Raw genomic sequence first — 22,803 nt, 5'->3', positions numbered from 1 at the left:
TTCCTACCAACGTCTGCTTGGTTGTCCCGGACTTGAGCCTGCCCCTCCCCACAAGGCCACACGTGGTGGAGGGGAGGGAGGCGGGATCGCATCCCCACTGCGCCGCTCTGATTGGCTACAGACCCGCCGTGCTGACAGTCGGTATGACAGGATTCTAATCACCCCAGATTATTTTATTTAGAGGCGTTTTCAGCGCTGGTCAGTCAGTTCGGAGTCGTGATTTAGAGCGAGCCTGTCCGCTCTACAAACCAGTGACATCCGCGTGAGATCCAGACCGTCCCTTTCAGACAAGACTTGTGACATGGCGGAGAAGAGGAAGAGTGCTCCCGTGACGCTCAGCTCGCGAGCTCACGCCTTTTCCGTGGAGGCTCTCCTCGGGCCGCGGGTGAAGAAGCAGCGGACCGCCCAGTACCGAAACTCCGGGGAGAACGCTACCGGCGAGGACGACGTGCTGGAAAACTTTAGCGCATCCGGTAAGTAATTTTCTACCTCATTACAAATAAATACATACAACCGCATTCCGCTTTTGCCGTCTCCGAGGTGGTTTGATTTAGGGCTATCGAAATTATTCGTTGGCCGACGTTATCATTTTTTTGGTTGCGTGTTTGATTATTTGTATAAAGTCGTGGTACACTATTTAATTTGTACTGGAGGAATGAAAATAGTTCTCTGGTACAACAAGGAGCTGGTTGAACAAATAAAGTTGAAAAGTTGAAAGTTGAGCTTTAAAACTAATATTTCCCTGTGTACCTGTATCTATATCACATATCGGGTGTCCTTTCTGTTCCGACCAGAGGAAAAGTAGTTTTTGAACTTTTTCACTTCAAATTTTCATGATTATATCTTACAACTAAACTTGTCTGGTTTGGTTTGGTTTGCTTTAGTTGTCTTCTACACTCTGATGAGCATACATCGTTGACCTAAATGATTTCCGTTCCCCCAGACGGTAGACATGAGGACCGTACGCCCGAGCAGAGCTCCTCGGCGCTGGGGTCGATACAGGCCCTGCAGAGCCGGCTGGCGTACCCGCTGCCTCAGCCGGACGGGCCGGCGGACCAGGTACGGGTGGAGCTGCAGGGGAAGGACCTGTGGGCGCGCTTCCACGACATCGGCACAGAGATGATCATCACCAAGGCCGGCAGGTAAGACGCCGCTCAAGACCTCGGAAATATTAGTTAGTAAGAAGAGACTTGAAAAAATTTACGCCAAAACGATGCTACTACATTTTATACCGTCATCACAACTTTATTTCAGGACACGACCAAGCACAGATACTACTCATAAAAAGACAATTATATCATGAAACTGTTAGCTTCCAAAGTAGTTACTGAAATACTTGTGCTTTGTTTCAAAAGTGCGACTTACGCAGGCAAGGTCTACGTATATACCGTGTTCTGTTCGTCTAAAACAAGTGAAAGTCTATGAACAAATTATCGGCGCAACTGCCTCCTTTTGTAAATGTCAAGGTCTGTGATTTTTTCCGCGCCTTTCTACGCGGATAGGATAAAATATAGCTCACAGACTGCCGTATCTAGTTGCAGCTATGCCGGCCATGCTGGCGGCTGACCCTAGCCAAGCTGACTGCGCCGTTGCCGCTTGGATTTGACCCGCAGTAAAATTTGACTTTGAGCGAGAGACGGGATAAGTTTTCAGCGCCACATTCCTGATACATTTATGGTCCCCACGTTGGTGGAAAAATCTCGCCGCAATTCACTGTATCTTCTAAAACATTCGAAGCAAAAAGTTTGGCGATGAAAGAGGTGATATTAGAAGACGGTTGGATGGGAAATATGGTCAAAAATCGTCGCTGAATTTGTCTCGTCATATTTCTTATATTCAACGCCGCACTTGTTGACAGTATCGAATGTCGCCATGCCGCGCTTGCACGTCGACACATAATTCTCAGTCATCTTATTTCGCCCATTTCAACAGATAAATAAAGTCATCGTATATATAACTTTTGTCGCGTGCGATCCAGAAAATTCGTTTCGTCTGCATTATTATCCAAATATTGGTGTTATAAAGACGATGTTTCTGTCTTGAACTGGAAGTTACAATAACGTTTAGATTATATTCCCAGCTCAAAAATATGCTAGACGTCATCATTTTCAACCTGAAAGTCAGGGGGTCTCAGAAGACTAACAAAGCAAGCTCAAGAGATACACTTGTTTCGAAATCAATTACCAAAGTCAAAGTGACCGTTATATTTCGTTCTCAACCATACACAATTTTGGTATACCTTTCACAGTTTCAGCCACAGAAAGCACATTACCACAACTTCTAGCCTATTCTATCATCTACAGCAGTTTGTTCTGAGAGGTTTGTCTGACCGTAATCCGTTTGTGATTCCCCCAGGCGCATGTTCCCGGCTATCCGTACCAAAGTGACCGGGCTGGACCCGAAGGCTCAGTACATCGTGATCATGGACATCGTGCCGGTGGACAACAAGCGGTACCGGTACGTGTACCACAGCTCCAAGTGGATGTGCGCCGGGTCCGCGGACGCCCCGCCCCCGCCCAGGGTGTACGTCCACCCCGACTCGCCCGCCTCGGGAGAGGCCTGGATGCGCCAGACCGTCTCCTTCGACAAACTCAAGCTCACCAACAACGAGAACGACGAACAGGGATACGTGAGTAACTTCTCAACACTTCTTATGGCTATGCTGTCCTGAACTATGTAATCGACATATCAGATAAGTGAGCAATATTTAAAGGTATATACACAGGCTGGGTTCCTAGACGTATGGCAGCCCAGAAATGAAGAGGAACAGACACAAACCTCGGCACAGAAGGCTTGAAAAGTATACGATTTTCTAAGCGTTGACTTATATATTCATTCGTTGTACATTGTAGAAATGACTGCATTGTGATACCTAATACCGAATTATTGTTGAATCTGAGGGGAAAGTTAAGTCACGCCGTCCATTCGTATAGAATTTACATGCACGTCACTAAATTGACTCATAAATAAGATGAATTCCGCGCTGACAGATACCGCTTTATTAACACGTACGGCATAATTAGATACAATCAGCGCCATCAATAAACACACATGAATAATGTTGTAATTGAGCACATGGAATGAACAGAGGACGAGTTCATTTAAAACCTTTTCTTCTTAATTAGCTATCTTCAGTAGACAGTAGACCGGGATACTAAAAAGTTAAATTCCGCATACTGGTGTATATAACGGTTTTTAATTTATTTTCAAGATTTACTCAGACCAATGAGGTTTAAAACTTCGTCAGACTTTTGTTATGGCAAAACAGATAGTAAAGGGGCCCCGTTGAAAAGCAGTGCCATCACTGAATTGGGTTACCCTGTATAAAAATGACGGAAATAAAGTAGAAGTCATCCACAGTAGATAGGGCAAGTCTAGAGATGGAACGTTCAGTAACCCGGCGACTGATACCACTTGGCAAGCCTGACTCGCTCGATTTCGGCAAATTTGCACCATATATTCCGACCCGAGAGAGACCGGCAAATCTGGGTGCGGAAAGCTGTAGTCTGTTAGCCTCTACCAGGCTTGAGGAGGCGGCTGGAAAGAGTAGAAATCGGCCAAAATAGAGAGATAAGCATGCCAAGGGAGTTTGGCCGTTGAGAGAACAGTGGGGCGGCGAACTGTTCTCTCAACGGCCAAACTCCCTTGGCATGCTTATCTCTCTATTTTGGCCGATTTCTACTCTTTCCAGCCGCCTCCTCGAGCCTGGTAGAGGCTAGTAGTCTGTCCGCCGGCCGGATGATCTATCACCGCGCTTATCACACGTTACATTAACGTGCCAGTGGAAAGCCGTGACGTGATAAAATAGCGATATTTAGCGGGAGCTCGCGAATTGATGACAGCGGCTCGCCAACAGCCGGAAGCAAACAGCGAACGCACCCCGGCCGACACATGTATGTATGGACACATGGCTGTGAGACGGCCAACAACACTCTACTGTCGGGTGCACACTCGGGGTTAAATAAATGGCAAACATTTTGCAAATAGGGTGAAAAATGTGTCGGAGAAATGTCTATTGTAATGAAAAGGGAAAGAAATTCTAATGAATGAAATGTAGTGTGTGTTCAGCTCCGTCTAAACTAGACATCCAGATTTATCATTAGGTAATACAAAACAGTCTAACAACCGGATAAATTCTTTGAATTACACCGATGATAGAGAGTGGATGCTTTCCGAAAGAATTTATCCAATGTGCTAACGTAATTTTTACGCCCATTTTTTCTGGATTTGGTTGCTCAGGCTGGGATATGAATATTTTTGTTAACACAAGGAGGAACGAAAATATTAAAATGGATTAAAACACCTTTATAGGCGACGAAGTAAAAGTTTTCGATTCTAAAATATGACCCATTAATTCACAACGAAGTTGTTGCACCATGGATCAACTACCGGACACTCCTGTATCCATAGCGCTAATCCGACACCGTAGAAAAATATTATTTTCTCCTGATAAGCTCAGCGCCGTGTTTATTTGTCGCTCGCGTGAAAAGAATATACATGACATCTGCATGTGTGCACACTGTAAAAGAGATGTCAGTGTCGCATGTGTTTCATAAATACTGCGCTATCCACCCAACAAAATCATATAACTTTGAAAATCTTGAAAGGCACGTCTTGGAGTTTGAAATCCGTTGCTTGTGATGACAAGACTTGTGTTTGTGCAATGTAAACGTTTAGGAACCTCATTTGACCCAAATATGCGCACAACTAAACCAACAAAAACACCACCGTACACTTTGTAAGACAATGGTTTTCTGGCAAATTGGAAAATTTTACCATTATTATATATTTCTGAACGATTTATATCTAGATTTGTTCTTGTTTGTCGCCCCTCGAAATGAATATTTTGCCCTAACATCCGCGCCACAAAACCGCACTGTTGACAGCTTTGGGTTTGTGTTTATTCTTGGTTGGTGAAAATTGATACACGAACTTGACATATGTTTGTACAAAGGTCTCACGAATCGGGTTGACTGTAACGTGACATTTAAAAGTGTCCACGGTTGTCTTGTCAAAGGAAAATAAAATAATTTATTTTACCTGCTCAATTCAGCAAATACATGTATAGAGCGCTATCAGCCACTCGTCCTTTTGGCCATTGCTATTCAAACTATGTTCTTGGTTATCATATTAGCCTGGGTTGTTAGTAAACTTCAAAACGTCCGTAGTTTCAAGTTTGCCTTTTGTCTTTCACGTTTGTGTATGGATTGACAAAAAATGATTGAGTCACGAATCTCTCTATCAACCCACGAATTTGCAGTGTGGACTCTTATATACAGGAGCTCCTTATAGTTATACTTGCTGGCTTTTTAGGGAGAGAGTATGGGATAGCACTCGGGATAACTAGAGGCTACGGACAGTCGACTCCATTTCCCCCTCCCTGTCGTGACTCGGGTCGCTGCTAATATGTACCAGGTCATTTCATGTGGGGAGCGGCAAAAGGAAAAGCGTCATTAGGACCAAATTTGTTGTAGCGATGCGGGCCAGATGTGTGAGTGGGGGAGGGGGTGTTCGTGTTGAAACGAAACCGGCTGGTCATAAAACAACAAGCAACCGTCCGGTCGCTTTCAATTTGGGAAGTCATTTTCCAAACTTCAAGGGCACCGTGTGTGCGTGTCGGACGCCCCTGCATTAGAACTTGATACAACATATGTACAGTAAAGTTTCACAAGGACTAGTCAGTTCTATGAAATAGAAACTGTGCCATTCACATGTGCTGTGTAAGAAGAGCATCTTTATAAGTTTATTCAGTGACTTACCAACCTGATGAAACTATTCAATGAAAATGACATTTATAGGGAACTTGACGAAAGTTTGTCGTTGTCTTCAGCTGATGGTCCTTATTTTTGGTGCATGTTGAAGTGCCCGAATGTGTAATGAATATTGTGGGCTTGTCATAATATCGCCAGTCTAGGGGGTATCAGATTTATTTTCTGACCATCAGCCCAGCTCACCCTGGGGGAAATATGTGTTGAAAATCAAGACGTAGCAGGCTATATTAATTCTACTCTGTGGATAACATCATTGGGAGCTCAAATTTTGAATGGAGCATATGAATAGAATTGAATCTCCTCCATTATCTTGGTTAGTAACATAGCCATATGCAATATAAGATGAAGGAATGACTTTGATTACTGTTCAATTTTTATTCAGTACAGAAATCTAGAGTTGAAAAACAAAAGATGTTCCAAAGGTTTCACAGATACAGTGGATTCATTGGTCTTGCATAATCACTGACCTTTTTCTATTTGTCATATTTTGCAGATTATCCTCCACTCCATGCACAAGTATCAGCCTAGAGTTCACATCATCAAGAAGACAGGACACACAGACCTGACCAATAAGACAAGCATATCGCCAGCAGACAAGGCCCAGACCTTCTCTTTCCCTGAGACTGTGTTCACCACTGTCACTGCCTACCAGAACCAACAAGTAAGAACTTTGCAGTAGTTTTCTGGTTTTCGATATTTAAAAAGCAAAAAAAAACGTATTCCTTATGCAGCTAGATGAACCATGGCGTATTATATAAGCTACATCTGTCTACATTACATTTACAACAGTCATTTCTGCATTTTTTAATCTTTTCTTTTGCGACAGTTATTAATTTCAAGTTTGACTTTTCTCCACAGATCACCAGACTGAAGATTGACAGGAATCCTTTTGCAAAGGGCTTCCGAGACTCTGGCAGAAACAGGTGAGACTCAGTTCTGTCTTTAACATCCATTGTACCTGATATGGCCAAATAGAAAATGTTTGTTGAGTTAAAAAAGGTTGTTCTCTGGCAAAATATTCCACCTACTTTTTCCAAAATGTACTATTTTTTCTGCCCACTGGAGAGGCTTGGTGGAGAGTATGGTTGGTTTACCCTCCTTAACTACACAGCCTCCGTCTGTGGGACTTTCCTTATCTCTGTACACTGTAACTCAGCCGACCAGAGAGGGCACTGTGAGAGCTTAGCTTTACAGAATCTGCCTTCTTGAGATAGCAATCAGCTAAGAGGGTTTAGGATGTTTGGTTCAACAACTTCAACATCTCTTAAGCCTGGCAAGTTGTTCACCAATTAAGCTCGTTTTGGTGTACTGTTAAGTGGCACCATGTGTTATTCTTACTCTTAGGAATCTAGTGACAAAAAACACTTGTGTTCTTCTATTTCTATCTTTCTGTCACGACGACTGACAAAATGTTAGGGATGTCATGCCTTTTGACAAAATGAATATCTCCTGCACACAAAATTCAAAGAACCACAAAAAATTTTAAGAACCTTATTATTAAAATATTTTGAATACAGTAATAATCATAGAAGAAGATTGTGAGAACCAGAGAACAAACTTGGCATGTCTTTTCCACATGGCCCATCTGCAGTGCCAGTTCCTCCCAGCAGTAGATATGAGCTTTAGACTGATGATAAACTGTTCCCCCCTCCCCCTGATTATAATTCAGCATGAACAAACAACACCTACCATCTGAACGTCATCAGAAACAACCGTTCGTGTTCGTTTCTAAACGTTAAACTTTCCTGTCCTTCTGTTGAACTTGTTCCATCGCAGCACCCCTACCTGGAAGGTGTGCTTCTGGTTGATATTCCAACCCGTAAAAATCACAAATGGAGTGACGTTTAATGCTCGGCATTTCATAAATCATTTGAGCCTTCATGAACTGAACATCACCTGCGTTGGATGGAAGCATTTTAGACAGAAGGTAGAAGGAAACCTTTAGCCTGGATGCCAGACCCATAGCTCGGCCCAGAGTTAGCAAGTGTAGGTTTGGTAGAAAACTCCCCTATTAAAGAGTTACTGTGATTCACTGGAGGACTATCACTCCCTATCTTGTAAATTTCCAACAGCTGTATATCAGCCACAACTGGCATTTTTCTTCCCTTCCTGATATTTATGAGGAGAAAACACATTTTTTTGCAAAAGGTTTGGGAGAACACTTCTTCCCAGCTACCTCCATGTTGGATGGAGATGTCAGTGGGAGGGAAGCTTGGGCGACCTTTTGACCCTACAGGCCTGCCTCAGATTTCATGGTGCACCTTGATGACTTCATTTGGCCCCTCCTCATGTCCACACTGGGACCTCAACAGTAGCATGTGGCCGGCTGAAACAAATTATTTATTAGTTCTTGGCTATTCCACATTGTAACCACTCTAAAATAAGTATAAAACATCAAAACCAATGCGAACCAAGAAGTGTAAAGGTGGCTGTGTGAAAATGCAAGATGTTTTGCATTAGTAACCCAAGTCAAACCTGTATTGTAACATTTCAAGAAAGTTGACAGAATATAGATAAGATTTCGTGAGTAAAATTACACAAGTGAAAGAAGTCCATCATTGCCACCATCCCCCCATTACCCTTCCCTCAGAAGTGCCTGTAAATCTTCCTAGCTCTTGTTGTCATCTGTCACCAGTAATTAATACTGTATGTCCTGATTTGTAACTGCTGAGTCATTAACCACAGCCCTAATGTACCATGTCTCTGCAGGTCTGGGCTGGAGTGCATCATGGACAGCTATGCCTTGTGGCACAACCCCGGCCGACCCTTGACCTACGGACAGTACACATCCATGAAGAGCCAAGGTAGTCTAAAATTTTACCTGAGCAACAAGTATTGCTTAACACTGGTAACTTTGACATTGCAGAAACTTATTCTGTAAATGTCAATTATGGCACCATGATGGCAGCCCTATTTTGTCTTCAAAATGTCTTGTGTCAAAAAACATGTCTAACCAAGATGACCAAATTTATCTGAATTGGTTCAAGAATCAAGGAATTTGTTTGATGTAACCCCCAAGTGTTGACATGAACAGCCAATCAGCACAAAGCTCTGATATGTTAAAATGCACCTGTGACCTTCCACCTTAGCAGAACTAAAGGTGGTCAAGGACAAAATGGCTGCCTTGAACTAGAAGGGTAACCTAGTTGTCACTCAAGTATGTGTACACCTACTGCAGCTGGATTCAACCACCTAGCACCTTTAAGAAATGACTTTCTTAAGTTTTACTAAGTAACATACAATCCTGAGATTATTGAAAAGAAGTACATAGTTTTTGTTTTCATGTCTGTTGTGAATTTGGCCATCTGGTTAATCAGTGAACCTTTTCTTCTAATAGCAGAGGAAGAGAAGATCATGTCTGGGATTCTGCCACCACCTTCCCCTCCAACCGCCTTCTACCTGGCGCCCAACACCTTCAACGTGGGATGCCGCGAGGGACAGACAGGCATGACGCCCGACCGCTACCACGAGTCACCGCAGCGGACGTCCATCAACAAGGAGAACGTGTTCTCGCCTGACCTCCCCTCGGACAGTTCCCGACTGGTGCCCCCACAATGCAGTGCAGCAGGAAGTATGTGCAGACACCCGCTGATGTCGGAATCGTCAGCGTTACCCCACCCCGACGACTACGTCCGACAGACAGCGCCACAACCTCCCAGCATTCCCTACCAGTACCTTCCCAGCAGCCCCCACTTCTCCCAGACGACCTTGAGCCCGACCCAGCACAGCCCCCTGCTGGGCGCCCCCTATCCCTCCCCACGGAACTGCAGCGCCGGGTCATCCCCACAGTCCTACCTTCCCATCAGCCCCTCCACATCCGGCACTTCCTCCTGCCCTACGACCTCCCACCTCTCGCCGACCTTCTGCACCTCCGCGACCTTCCCACATCCGTACTTCAACAACCTGCAGGTGCTGCCGACCTCTGCCCTCCCGACCTCTGGCCTCTCGACCTCTGCCCTTCCGACCTCTGCCCCCAGCAGCTACAGCTACCTGCATGGACAGTACAGACTGGCAGTGCACAGAATACCCAGTCCTCAGGCATCACTAGTATGAAGACATTGCATAAACCAATGGTAAGCTAGTAACTAGTAAATCAATGAATGTAAATATTGTATGCTAGCAAGCAATGTCATTCTTGTTCAGAAAACACTGGTCATATGAAATTTGAAAAATGTGAATGTTGATTATGAGCTCAAAGTTGTATGATGCTAATGTCCACAACTGACATATTATGATAATATACTACAGTACTGATGGAAGCATGATGTTTCCAACATGTGAAACTGAACTATGTAGATCATGTAATAAGTTTGTTTTCCAACAAAACATGTGTACTTGAAAATATTTCCATTACAGACACATGTACATGTGTTAAGTTGTGGATACATAAAATGATAAATGACATGACAGGCTGCATGGCTGTGAGTTGAAGCTACATTCCAAATGGTTCTTTCCCCAGCTGAGTCCAGTGTCAGGGTGTAAGTTTTCTAGTCAGTACAATGTGAAGTTTATATCTGTGGGGCATGCAACACTTTCCACTCTATCAAGGTCAAATGCCAAGGTCACCTCAAATCCACAAGAGAACACTGTCATATTTTCTCCCAGATTGAGGGACAATTCTAAATAATTTTTATCCGTCAAAACTTGCGTGTTTCATAATATTTGGTACTGGTTTGAAGTTCAGTTTGATAGATTTTTGGAAAGGATGAGAAAGTGTTCTATGCCTCCACAAGTTACACATTTTATTGTAGAAATTGCTCGTGCTATCCCTGTCATTTCTGGAGCCACTGACCTGTATGTATATGTGCTTTGTTGTGAAAAGGACTGCAGCTCAGTTCCCTACCTCTGGTCCGCTCATCAGACTGTTATAAACATAAGAAATTTTTTTTAGAGAAACATATCGGAATTTCGTTACTGTATTAAAAGGGGCATTGGATTGGTGATTAGTCTTGAAAAGACTCACTGTATTTCTAGTAATTTAATATAATGTAAGACAAATGCCATAGATGTGGTATTTAACTGTGTATTTGTATGACAAAGCACTATATAAATGTTCAATCACTTAAAATTGTGTCAGAGCACGTTAGTATTTCAGATGTTGTTGCTTTTAAATGGCATATTCCTGTCACATGTTGAAATGTTAGGCCTCGAACATGATGCCTTTGAAATGTGGAAAATGTCTTTCTGAATCTGAAGACAGCAGTGTTTTGTGTTCTCTGTGTAAACGTGTTGACTGTTTCCTCTGTTCGGCGGCCTCACAGTTGTTGCTGCGCTCTTTATCGCCACTTGCTGTACATAGTTAAGGTGATGATATCCTTGGTGAGTGTTAGCCTCTCAGTTTGTGTTCCACACACGTCAATCCACATGCCGCGCACTCCAGACATACCCACCATGTGTGGGGCATGGCCGACATTCACTTAGCCCCTCACCACACCAAAGGCGTGGCCACATTTTCGTCGCCAAATTCTGCGATGACACCGGAGAGGCGACAGCTGTCCAGTTTCGTTTGTCGCCGTTTTGGTTGAGACCAGCATTAATATAGAGGTATCCACTCGCAGATGGTAAGGCGATCTGGGATGGAGAGGAATAAAAATATCGCTGTGAACATGATTGAGAATGTTTGCGTCTGAGTATTTTGTTGTGGTACGTGATACCATGTGTCCAAGGGGAAATGCACCCCCACCCCAGCCAAACTATAGAACTAGAACACTGTTCAATCCGAGTCGTATTAGCCATCTAAGGTTCGAAAGTCACTGGAAATTTGAAAAAAAACTTTGAATCAAAATTCTGACAAAAATAGGTACAATTATATCCCTTTCATAGATGATAAAAATTTGACTGCTCATTCTGACACCATCAGTTGAAATATAAGGACTGGATTAGTATAAAATCAGGTATTCCAAATTCTCAATGTGTTTCCAAATTCGAAGTGACTAAGGGCCACCCTCCTTAATTTGTCTCCTGTCACCAAACCAGACTATAGCTTTACTAGCATGTTACGCATGATTCTATTAATGTAGGACTGGACCGTTAACCTTTATAACTCAGCAGGATGGGGCAAGATGAGCAAAGACAGCCTCACAAGTTCAGACAGCTGGATTGAAACCCCTGTCATAGTTCATACCACCCAAGTCAACACTCACAAAGCTTGGACTCCTGTCCTGTCAGACTTTAATAGCCTAGTTCCAACTGTCATTGAAGCTATCTTCTACTTTCCATAACCCCATAGAAAAGCCTTGGGAAGACTACTCCTAAAGTAGAGGGAGTCTTCTACTAGGTACAATAAATGTAGGTGAGGATGAAAGAATAGCAAAAACTGCTTGTCACTTCATACAAAATTGGATAATAGTGGATAATACTCAATTGAACATCACCTACATGTACTTAGATACAGTCTGCCCCCCCCCCCCTCCTCAACCAACAAGGCAACCCCCCCCTCCTCAAGTGATCTTCCCCTCCCAGCACCACTGTAAGAGGAGTGAAGACAGCTTGACAGTTTAACAGCTGGATCCACCCTCAGACCAGTTGGAACATATTAATTACCAGGCTCGTTACCAATCCATTGGTAACGGTCTGCAGTCAGGGGACAGGGGGTTAGGGGTTGAGCTGCCTGGGGGAGCAAGACCCCCTAGCCTCTTGCAGATGGATTGCAAGGCAGACAAGGCCCCATAGCCTCATCATGAACATACCACTTAACTTTATCATATGTGACTAGTTAAAGTTGGAAATTTGGAAAGAAATCATGTTGGTATTTTTCTACATTGAAGTCGAAGTTAAAAAAAAATGTTTTTATTCCAACATTGTATTGATCTGTGCAACTTCTCAGTATAAAAGTTAAGGCAATTCATTTGCCTCTTCTTTCAAATGAATGTGTTGACAGCCTGTATATCTACAGCCTACTGGTACCAAAATTGTGTTCCTGCATAAACAACTGGTGCTATAACATGCCTGATAATGGTCAATTAGAATTTCCGTGTTTACAAAATACACACTGGTGATTATTTTTGTTGTTAGGCACCATTAGAATCCATGTAAACACTGAGGCTAAGACTGGGCTTGAACAAGAAAATAACCTGGTTCATTGTTTCATGTTACAGGGGGCAATGTTAATGTTTTATTTCCAAATCCAATGCCATTGGTTGCTTGCAGTGTTAAGTGAACAGCAGTCAAAATCATGTTGGTGGAGTTTTATGATTTCAATCAAATCCAATTTGAGTTGCAGTTTCTCAGCCATCACTGTCTAGTGGAAGTGGGCCTTTTAAAAAAATAGGGAAGTGAAATTATAATTGCGCTGTTAAAAAAGTTATTCTATGGTCATTTTCTGTGAGGGCCTGAAAGGGGGGTAGTGATTACGAATTATGCAAAATTTTCGCTGCCTATTACGAATTACATTAAAGTCTCAGAGCTGATTACGAATTTACGATTTGCGGCTAATGTCCAATTACACATTACGTTGATTTTTGCGGAGGCTGCCTACGAATTACGAAGTCTAAAACGGCCTGATTACGCCTTACGAAAAAGGGCTTGCAGGCCCTCTTCTGTAACCAGAATCATTCAGCACCTGCTAAACGCTGACAGGATCAGACATGCACTAATCCCACACTTCCCATCCTCATCACCTGGTATTGTCTACAAGGTTCTTTCTTCATGTTAAGTTTCCACAGGCAAAACTTAGTCACAACAAAACCTTTGGACATAACAAAACTACTCTATCTGATAATGCAGCTGTGGAGTCAGACCAAATCACCCATCACTAAGTTCACAAACACAATCATCGAGCAATAAAAGTCTCTAACTGTTAACATTATCATGTGAAATGTTACAGAGCCTCTTATGAAAGTCCCCATACTTTTCTCCTGTCAATTAAGAGTCCTATCTTTCAAAGCAATACTGTTTTCAGCTGCTAAGATACCACTGATTCTGAGGATTACACCGGCTTTCCAAATGTCCTTGACTTTGCCTTCAATTCAATTAACCTTTATAAACAAAAATATACAGGTTACTTCTAATTTCTTTTTGAGGCCACAATTCAAATGGAAGAAATTTCCTCTCCAAATAATTTGATCCTGTTTAACAAATGTGTCAGTCATGGTACATCTTTTTCCCATCAAATGATAGTTTTCTTCTCCAAGTAATGGATGATGTTGCATTTTTTGATCAATTTGAATGAGGACTGTATACACAGTTAATGGTTAATACAATATAAAATTGGTAATGTTAGCTATACATAAGTCTTCACATATTGCTGATTGTTAGTTCAAGGAGCTTAGACACAAGTTTCACTCCCTCTCTAAATGTGCAGCAAACAATACCTTCTGCTCCACTAAAAGTCTTCAGGTCAAAAATTGCAGGTTGTATGGGGGCTTTAGCAACGTTAGCAGAATTCCTGGTCACAAATGTGCCATAGACAAAACAACTTCCTGAACTGATAGAAAGGGGAATAGTTGAAATTTGTGGTAGATTTGTGCAGGACTTAGGTCAGGATGTGGTGAGGGCAGCTTTCCCCACCTAGTATCAGGGATAAGCCCTGATGGGAAGACGGGGGAGCCTGTTCACATGCTAGCTATGATGACAGATGGAGTACAGTTGGGCTCTGGATAGATGCTCTACTAATGCTAGTAACGCAAGATACCCAGTTCAACAGAAGATGAAGCCTGGACAGACACATCTTGAAAAACGTAATGACCATTAAATGCAACACAGTAAGGTATGTTTGCGAGTTATGAAGTCTACAGGGCGTTGTGCAACAGGAAATTCCAAAATAAATTCTGTCAGTCCAACGGGAGCCGTTACAGATTCCATGATATTGTGGAAAGTACTGGTGACATTTACAGTAAGTAACATGACGGGTTGTCGCTTGATAAACCATACACAACCTATATAATACCGGTTCCCATGTTGAATGCCAACATTGTTGCTGCTGTCATCAACGTGCTCCCAACGTTTCCTGTGCTGCAATGATGTAGATAACCGCTGCAGGCGCTCCTTGTCAGTCTTGAGTCGAGTCAGCGTGCGACAATCATGAAATGTTAAAAATAAAAAAATCCTCAAAGGAAGGCGTGACATTTAAGTTCAATGTACGGCCAATACACCCAAGTTCCTATCAACCAATATCCTAGCTTGGAAGCTCCTGTCATAGGATATTTTAGGAAGATGATTTAAGTCTTACTGCAGTTTTCTTAAAAGGTGCTAGATGCCGCTTCTCTACCACCTCCCTCTGTGTCAGGCCTCCGACTGTTTACTTCCGGGTCGACCGCACACGTGGGGCGGAGAGGGGGAACGCGAGACCGCAAAATGAAGAAGCGCAAAGCTGACGAAAAGGAGGGACTGGGGGAAAGCCAGGCAAAGACGGCGAGGGATGGAAAGACTGAGTTCTCCGTGGCGATGTTTAGGGCCATGCTGAAGGACAAGACGCAACGTATCGCAGGTAACGTGTTGATGAACATGATAGAACTTGCTGCAAAAGATCCTATAATTTGAAACAACTAGTAGTTGCAACTAACAGTTATAATTTTTCATATTAAATGGACACCACCAAAGCTAAATGTGAAAGTTAAAGGGGTTCAAAGAGGTCGTACAGCACTATCGACAAGCCTATCTGAAAAAGAGCTCTACGTGTGTTGGGGGGGGGGGCTTCTGACACCCTTTTACCCATCTTCCACCTCATCCCCTATGGCCCTACTCCTTTGGTTTTGCATCACTACCATCATATAAAGTGTGTTTTAAGGATACCTACTAAGTAACAGTACAAATGACGTTACCTTCAGGTTAAACACATCCTTACACTTTAATAGCCATGGTGACTGTTGCAGGGCTTGCTACACTGGCTATACAGAATATTATTAATAAGACAGTAAAAATAAATATGAAGACAGAGGCCATGGCTAACTGAAAGTCAGATCATAAAGTTTCACAAGTTTCTCACCATTTCAGCTCTGCAGAAGTTTGCAGTGAGCAGCAGGAACCAGGGAGAGACAACAGACATCATTAAAGACTTCCTCCAAGTGTCTCCTGAATGTGTGGAGATCCTCAAATTGTTGGACGAACAACCCTTAGATCAGGAGGTACTTCCTTCTCAACTGGTACTATTTAAGAAGTTGTGATACACAAGCTTGTTGACATTATCATCAACTTGTAGACATAATATTACATGAAGTAACCAAAAAAATTGCACCTAATTTACACCATGTTTTTTCATTATTAAATTTTTTCTATATTCAACTGTAACTTTTCCCTAGATAGCAAGGAGATCATTTTGACCTCCAGACCTTTGAAATCATCAAGATCACAATCGCACTGTGCAGTTGCACAAGTAGTTTGTTTATTATGGGTTCACCACACCACGAAGTGGTGTGTGGTGAACCCATATTGCTTTTTCTGGTGTTTCTTCTTCTTCTTCTCCTGCCATTTTTTAAATGGATTCAGCTTCTTCATTTTAGGGCCTAAGGTCCTGAAATTTGGTATGGAGGTACAGTGGGCAAATGCCCCTAGGCGTTTTTTAAATTTTTGTGATACAGGCTTTTAGAATGGTTTTATTTGAGTTTTTTGTCTGTTTTATAGCAAATGTATTACTGTGTTAGTGTGCCGTGTTTACCACGTCTGGGCATGAGTCATCACAATGGAATGCAGGGCATCAACCAATAGGCATGCAGCTTTCCTCCATCTTCTTGCTGATTGGCTGTTGGGATTTAACTTGATTAACACCTGCACAGAGCATTTCCACCTGCACAGAGCATTTCTTGCTGATTGGCTGTTGGGATTTAACTTGATTAACACCTGCACAGAGCATTTCCATACTGACAGTATGTCTGTATTCAAGTGTTTTGGTAGGTATTTCAAGCTTTCCTGCTCCAGCATTGGAATGCGGGGCATGAACGTTTTTTTTATTTTGAAAATCAACAGTTTGCATTATGCAATTAAAAATCGTAACCAATATAGTAGGGAATAGCTATCCAACTGTTGTTTTAGTTGTATGTTACTTCATATTATAGTTATATCAATGTAAATCATTGTTTTCCCTTGTGTTTCTCATTCTTTCCCTGCCATGTCGTAAAATGTGGTGAACCCATCGCTGTATTTGCTCCAAAGCAAATATTGGCCTTTCTAGTTTTCCCTGTTTTTGACTGTGTTGTTGTTTGTTTACTGCAGGTCCAGCAGATATTCCGCTGTCTGGAGGCTGTTCTAGTCCGTGCAGCTGACCTTCCCCAGTTCCACATACCCAGCATGCACGTGGTCCAGAAACTCTCCCACCAGTACTCCGAAATCTTCATTAAAACACTAAGACTTACCAACAATACAAGGTACTAGTATGTGCACTAAAATTTAAAATGTGTAATGATGAAAATCTCTATAAGTATGTTAGTTGGTTGGTAAGTTTTTAGATTGTCTGTCTGTACGATCTGATCACTACATAATCTCCAAGCAGACCTTTGGATAGCCAAGACAATATCCAGTCCAAGTAGGATACTGTCTGGCAAATTGGGATACTGTCTTGACTCTTGGCTACTGAAAGATCTGATAGGAATGGATCATTACATATACTAGTACATGGATTGGTGTAGAAACTAGTACATATACCCGGTCCAGTATGCTTAGTAAACGCCGAAAGTCAATAATACAGGGTAGGGATTTGCTTTACCTTACTACACATCGGATATTTCATATTTGGTCTTTTTATCAGATATTTGTTTCTTGTTTGTTTGTTTGTTTGATCACACACCAGCTTGTATAACAGGAGTTCTCTGTTCGTCAAGACGTTTTACAGTAGCTTTTCTCAGGTCAGCAGTCTCAAGCATTATGCACCGAGATTGACCGAAGTAGAAGTACATGTAGTCTTGAAGGTTTAAGCTTTCCACAAGCTAGATCATCAGAATACGCATTTCCTTTCCTTTTTCTGTGCAGCTGTGTGAAGTCGGCCCTCCAGTTACTGACTGCAATGGCATCACTCGGAGCCCAGCCCGCAAAGGATGCACTGCGTCTGGTGGACGTGACGTTATCGACACTCACTGGGCTGCTGCACAGGGCTGACAAGAAGGTAAGGAGATACGTGTCAGCTGCAAGAAGATTGTAACTCGATATATATATCTCACTTGAGCTATTCCTCAGTTTGAGTGAATGCTTCTTGGGGAATTTTCTTCTCATACACTCTTGAAAAACCACAGAGATCCAAATCTTTCTTAATGTACTGCTGAAATGATACCTGTCAGCAATGAAGTTTGTGACACTGTATATGTTGTATTTCATGTTTTGTTATGTACATTTGATGTATATTTCATGCCACGACCTATTCACAGAAGCTTCCTAAAGGTATCTGCAAGCCTTCCTGAAGAACAGTACTAAGACACTGAGCTACCCAGGTAGAAATAAAGTTGTAGAATAAACAAAATACAAGGAATGGGTAAAAATGATTTTTTTCCTCAGGACCTGCGTTCATGTGTCATCAGCCTGGTGGTGTCCTTCCTTCTGACTGATGACAAAGCTGTCATCCTACAGCTTCTGCAGTACAAAGGTCAGGGAGCTGGCTGGTTTCTGTAGAGTGTATTACTTCTTCACAGATTTAACTACATTGTAGCGTTACATGATTGGTGATAATCCCTGTGTGGTTCCTTGGTTGTCCAAAAGACGTACATAACATTAGAAATTCCTCCAAATACTGTACATTGTGTACAAGTCTCATTCCATACTATACAGACTTTTGTAAAGTAGGTATTAATTTAGTTTGCCAGAAGTATTGAACAAGTTTCCTTATATTGTATCATATGCAACTGTTAATCTGTAAAGTTAAGTGTCTTTCAACAAAAAGCCATAGAATCATGATACATTGTGCAATCATGCATCTAGATAAATGTTGAACATGTACTGTCTGCTAAAGGGATAATCAACTTTAAAATGTTATACAGGTTTGTGATTTTTTAAATATTAGGCCAATTTAGGTAAATTTTATGGATGACGTCCTTTGGAGATCCTAAATCTAATGTGAGAGAGCAATAAAAAAACAAGAAGGGACCTAAAAAACAAGATGCCTAGATTAGAAATATACTAAATATACGACAAATGTTAGGACACAAATTGAATGAGGTGACACAGTGTAACAAGCAAGAAGTCTTTTATTTATCATCAAAACAGCAATAAATCAGGTGGAACAGCAGTTGTCGTCTTGTGCTTTGGGGAGGTAGATGGAATGGTCAGCAAGTTTCTTCAAATGTGGCAGCATGAACCAAACTGAATTCCTAATTGAAGTCATGATTTCCTTGCTTGATGCTTCATAAGCTTTGGTCCGTACAAACCTATTTGCGGCACTGTCGTGACTCTTTGGTCATAGTTACAGGAAGCGGAATTTTTTTTTCTAGGAACAGGCCAAAATCAATGCGCGCGCGGATGTCATCCATAAAATTTACTTGGTGTGGCCTTAGTCTAAAATGAGGGAATGATAGTGGACCTGTGTTACCTGGCTTCCTTACCCCCCTCCCACTTACATGTACCTGTTGGCTCTGTCTACTGTCTTCTTCAGACTTGATGAGGAGCATCTTTAAGAACCTGCCAGGTGACCACCTGTCCACCATCCAGCTTCTCCTGACTACTCTTAGGGACATGGTGAGTGTGAGGGTGGAGTTGTGCAGTGTAATGGTGTATTGTGGTCTTTATATTTGACTTTGACTGTATTTGGATCCAGAGTAAAGCTTGACACTTCAGCTATTCTTCACGTGGTCCTCACATTAACATACTAAGTCTTATGATACATAATGATACATTTGATTGGAAATGTTATACATACAATTGTATAAATGTTTCAGATGTTATGAAGTTTGATATGTTGTGAAAGACATTTTGTGTTTTGTCTGTAACTGAGAAAGTCTTTATTTTCTACCCTCAGGTGGTGAGAAGTGATTTTGTGTCCAAAACTGCCAAAATCCACCTGTTTACAAACCAGGCACTGCACCAGCTGACTCTGCTGTACAACTGGACTGGCAGAGTGGACATTTCTGTCAGTGAGGGTGATAAGGTACCTTTCTTTTTATCCACAAGTACTCTTAAATGTTGTCAGAGCTTTTGTGTGGTGACTTTACAGATTGATATTTCGTATATGGCCTCCTTAGGTCAATATTGATCACACTAAAATCCTAATTGGTATCAGCTATGGCTGATCAGTCCTATATTATATATTAGACTGACAGTCTCTGCCACATGTAGGGCACATCTCATCTGTAAGCTGACTCAGGTCTGTTGCAGAGTTCTTTTCTCTGGGTCTGCTTCTCTTCTGTGCAGCGCATCAGTCTAGCTTCTAGTTAGATGATTAGACTTAAGCTAAAGGAGTAGATGAGATGAGAGTTTGCACAAGGTTTTCCATCCTTCAGACCTGATCTTGACCTTCCTTAGGAAACATCCGAAGGGCAGCAGAGGAAGGAAGGAAGACGTCTTGTAAGACAGCTGGTGCACAGCTTCCTCCTTGAGTTGTGCTGTGACTTCAGAAATGGCATCAATTTTCACGACAAGACCTTGGGCACCTCAGGAAAGTAAGACATTATGATTAACATCAATCCTTGGAGAGTTGACGTAAAGGCAAATCATCTAAGATTTTGGAAGATACTTTAATGTTGACCATCTGTAAGTTTTTTTCAAAACACATTGTGATCCTTAACTGTCACAGATTAAAATGTTATATTATATCCAACTCCATGACAGACACACAACATTATTCACAGCCAACATTTTCTTTTATTGGTAGGTTACATTGTACATGTATTTTGTTTTCCTTCCATTTCTTCAAGGAATATGAACCAAGTTCTTCACAAGTTCCTTCTAGACTTAAGACAGGCGAACCGAGACCCTTTGATGGCTGAGCTGGTTGTCCATGTCCTTAAGGCGTGCCCTGACCTTGTGAACAGGTACCTGTCAGACGTGCCCTTCTCCTTCTCACCAAGACCTTCAGCACAGTGGGAGGACAACATGGTGCTGCTCACAGAGGTCAGATGGTCTCAGAGTTGTGGGAAACATTTTTACATTGTGTTTTCATTCTTTGTTCAAGCAAAAGGGGATCTCTCTCCCGAATTAAGTCCCCAGAAAAGTGCAGTAATGACGAAAATGAAGTAAGAATTATATTGTTAGGTGTTCAAGCTGCAAATACTTTTCACCTTAGCTCAAGGTCGACTTAAACTGCAAACCTCACCTGGCAGTCTGTTACTGGTATCATATGCTTTCGCTTTAGTTATAACAATTGACTTGATGCTAATTATATTGCACTTAAGACTCTCACAGCTGAATTTAGTTCTACATGTCCTTACATTTCCGTAGATCTACAAAAGCCAGCCCGACATCTCGCCTGTCTTTGACCTCCTGGAGCCCCGCCCTGCTGAAGAGGTCATCTCCATGGTGATGGTGACAGTTTTGCCGTCTGCCATCAAACCTGTAGTTGCTCAGGGCATCAAGGTAGGAATTTCTGTGTACAGGTGTTTTTTTATTTTTATTTTGAGGCCTTTGAAAGAAAGTTAGTGACATCCCTTTAAAGGAAAATTCACAATTCCTACCTTTGATGCCCTGTAGTTGCTCAGGGTATCAAGGTAGGATGTTTTGTGTACAGGTGTAATTTTTTGTGTCAAATTTTGAGGCTTTTGAAGGAAAGTTAGTGACATCCCTTTAAAGAAAAATTCACAGTATTTTCTTTGTTTTCTCTTTTGTTTTTCCTGCTTGGCGCCTAACATAGCCATGTTACTTGAGAAATGAATTTTTTTGTTCTCAGCACGCTGAAGCATCAGTGAGAGCGACTACATGTTCCCTGCTGGTGTGTGTCCTTCAGAGGTCATTCAAGGTCATTAGCCATTGTCGGGACAGGCAGCAGTGGACGAGCCACACCGTTTACTCCTTTCACGACATGGACAGGGTTGTGGTGCTTCTCCGAGAGGCATTGGTGAAGGTTGGTACATAAAGCTGACAGAGATCGAAATCCCTTTTTCTGCATACCTGCACTGGGGCAGCCAACATTGAACAATAACAGACAAATTTTACCTGCACCACTCATACTAAAACTGTTCAGAAACTATTGCCATCATTTTTCTTATACTTAATGGTGAATGTGGCTGGAAAAATTCCATGTTACACCAACATGTATAATTATGTAAACCCAGTTCATGGACCGACACAAGTTAGATACAGGATGAGGTAGACATTTTAATTTTAAAAGACATACCGTACCTGCACATTTAGTTCCAATTTTACTTGCACTATTATAAGCTGCATATAGAGGTGGTACCCCAGTATCTCAAAAACCCTAACTGTAGAGACAGTTTGGAGCTATATAACAGGGGCTTATGAACTTTAAAAACACATAAACCTTGCATAAAGAAATGATTGCAAATAGCATTGTCTATCATCTACATCATTTAGAAATGTTTAATACAAAATTACACGCATGTTACAGTATTGTCTGCTTAAAACAACCTAATATAATCTAGCTCCAGAACTATGGAGCTTACTTTATACACTCCAAGGAAATAAGGTGTGTTCTGGCTATCTAACTGACAAGAACATCTAAACTCTTAATACCAATATCTTCCATACAACAATGATTGCAAAGAGTATTGTTACAGCAGTGTCTGCTTAAAACAACCTACAGCTAGAATATAGCTACATTTCATAGTCTGGATTATTTTAAAATATACTGAGTACAATATTGTGAAGACCTTAAACCTACATATTATGATTATCATGATAATAGTTATCTAAAAGAAAAGAAACTTCCTCCATAGCAATATACATAGGCTATGCAGTAAGCATGATACATGTATCACTAACCTCAAATGAAATATATATTATATCATAGATTCAACTAGAAATGCAGACTTAGTCTATTATATCTATGTCTATGTTTGTTATATGCTCAAAACTAGTAGTACACTTAGCCTAGTAAATAATAATTGTTCTTATATAATATACTAAAATTTGTCTTTACTCCATGCATGTCTCAATTCATAGTTTTTGGATAAATACTTGTTCAAATATGATTCTGTTAGTCACTGACAAAAAGTAGTAGATGCTA

At 41.7% G+C, this 22,803-nt stretch overlaps 2 protein-coding genes across 3 annotated transcripts in view; both read left to right on the top strand.

The window, feature by feature from the left end:
- The first annotated feature begins 163 nt into the window (after positions 1–163).
- On the top strand, positions 164–10,160 carry LOC109481199 (T-box transcription factor TBX15-like). 2 transcript variants are annotated; one of them, XM_019783728.1, is made up of 7 exons: positions 164–473; positions 944–1,142; positions 2,356–2,629; positions 6,265–6,432; positions 6,630–6,694; positions 8,481–8,575; positions 9,112–10,160. In XM_019783728.1, the coding sequence occupies exons 1-7, from the start codon at positions 302–304 to the stop codon at positions 9,822–9,824; spliced, it is 1,686 nt and encodes a 561-aa protein (XP_019639287.1). In that variant the 5' UTR covers positions 164–301; the 3' UTR covers positions 9,825–10,160. The 2 variants fall into 2 exon arrangements, with proteins under 2 accessions (XP_019639287.1, XP_019639286.1); XM_019783727.1 differs by having other exon boundaries at positions 9,109–10,160.
- Positions 10,161–15,031: 4,871 nt separating this feature from the next.
- LOC109481065 (nucleolar pre-ribosomal-associated protein 1-like) overlaps positions 15,032–22,803 on the top strand; it is a 28,028-nt gene continuing 20,256 nt past the window's right edge. The window contains exons 1-9 of the mRNA XM_019783537.1: positions 15,032–15,198; positions 15,705–15,835; positions 16,920–17,071; positions 17,673–17,805; positions 18,192–18,279; positions 19,282–19,364; positions 19,645–19,773; positions 21,063–21,197; positions 21,508–21,681. Coding sequence (XP_019639096.1) covers positions 15,066–15,198; positions 15,705–15,835; positions 16,920–17,071; positions 17,673–17,805; positions 18,192–18,279; positions 19,282–19,364; positions 19,645–19,773; positions 21,063–21,197; positions 21,508–21,681 — 1,158 coding nt within the window. The 5' untranslated portion in view covers positions 15,032–15,065. The remainder of the gene's footprint in view (positions 15,199–15,704; positions 15,836–16,919; positions 17,072–17,672; positions 17,806–18,191; positions 18,280–19,281; positions 19,365–19,644; positions 19,774–21,062; positions 21,198–21,507; positions 21,682–22,803) is intronic.

The sequence above is a fragment of the Branchiostoma belcheri genome, unplaced genomic scaffold (genome assembly GCF_001625305.1).
Source record: "Branchiostoma belcheri isolate BF01 breed outbred unplaced genomic scaffold, Haploidv18h27 scaffold54, whole genome shotgun sequence".
Lineage (NCBI taxonomy): Eukaryota > Metazoa > Chordata > Leptocardii > Amphioxiformes > Branchiostomatidae > Branchiostoma > Branchiostoma belcheri.
The sequence above is the reverse complement of the archived record's forward strand: the minus strand, read 5'-3'. Positions and strand labels throughout refer to the sequence as shown.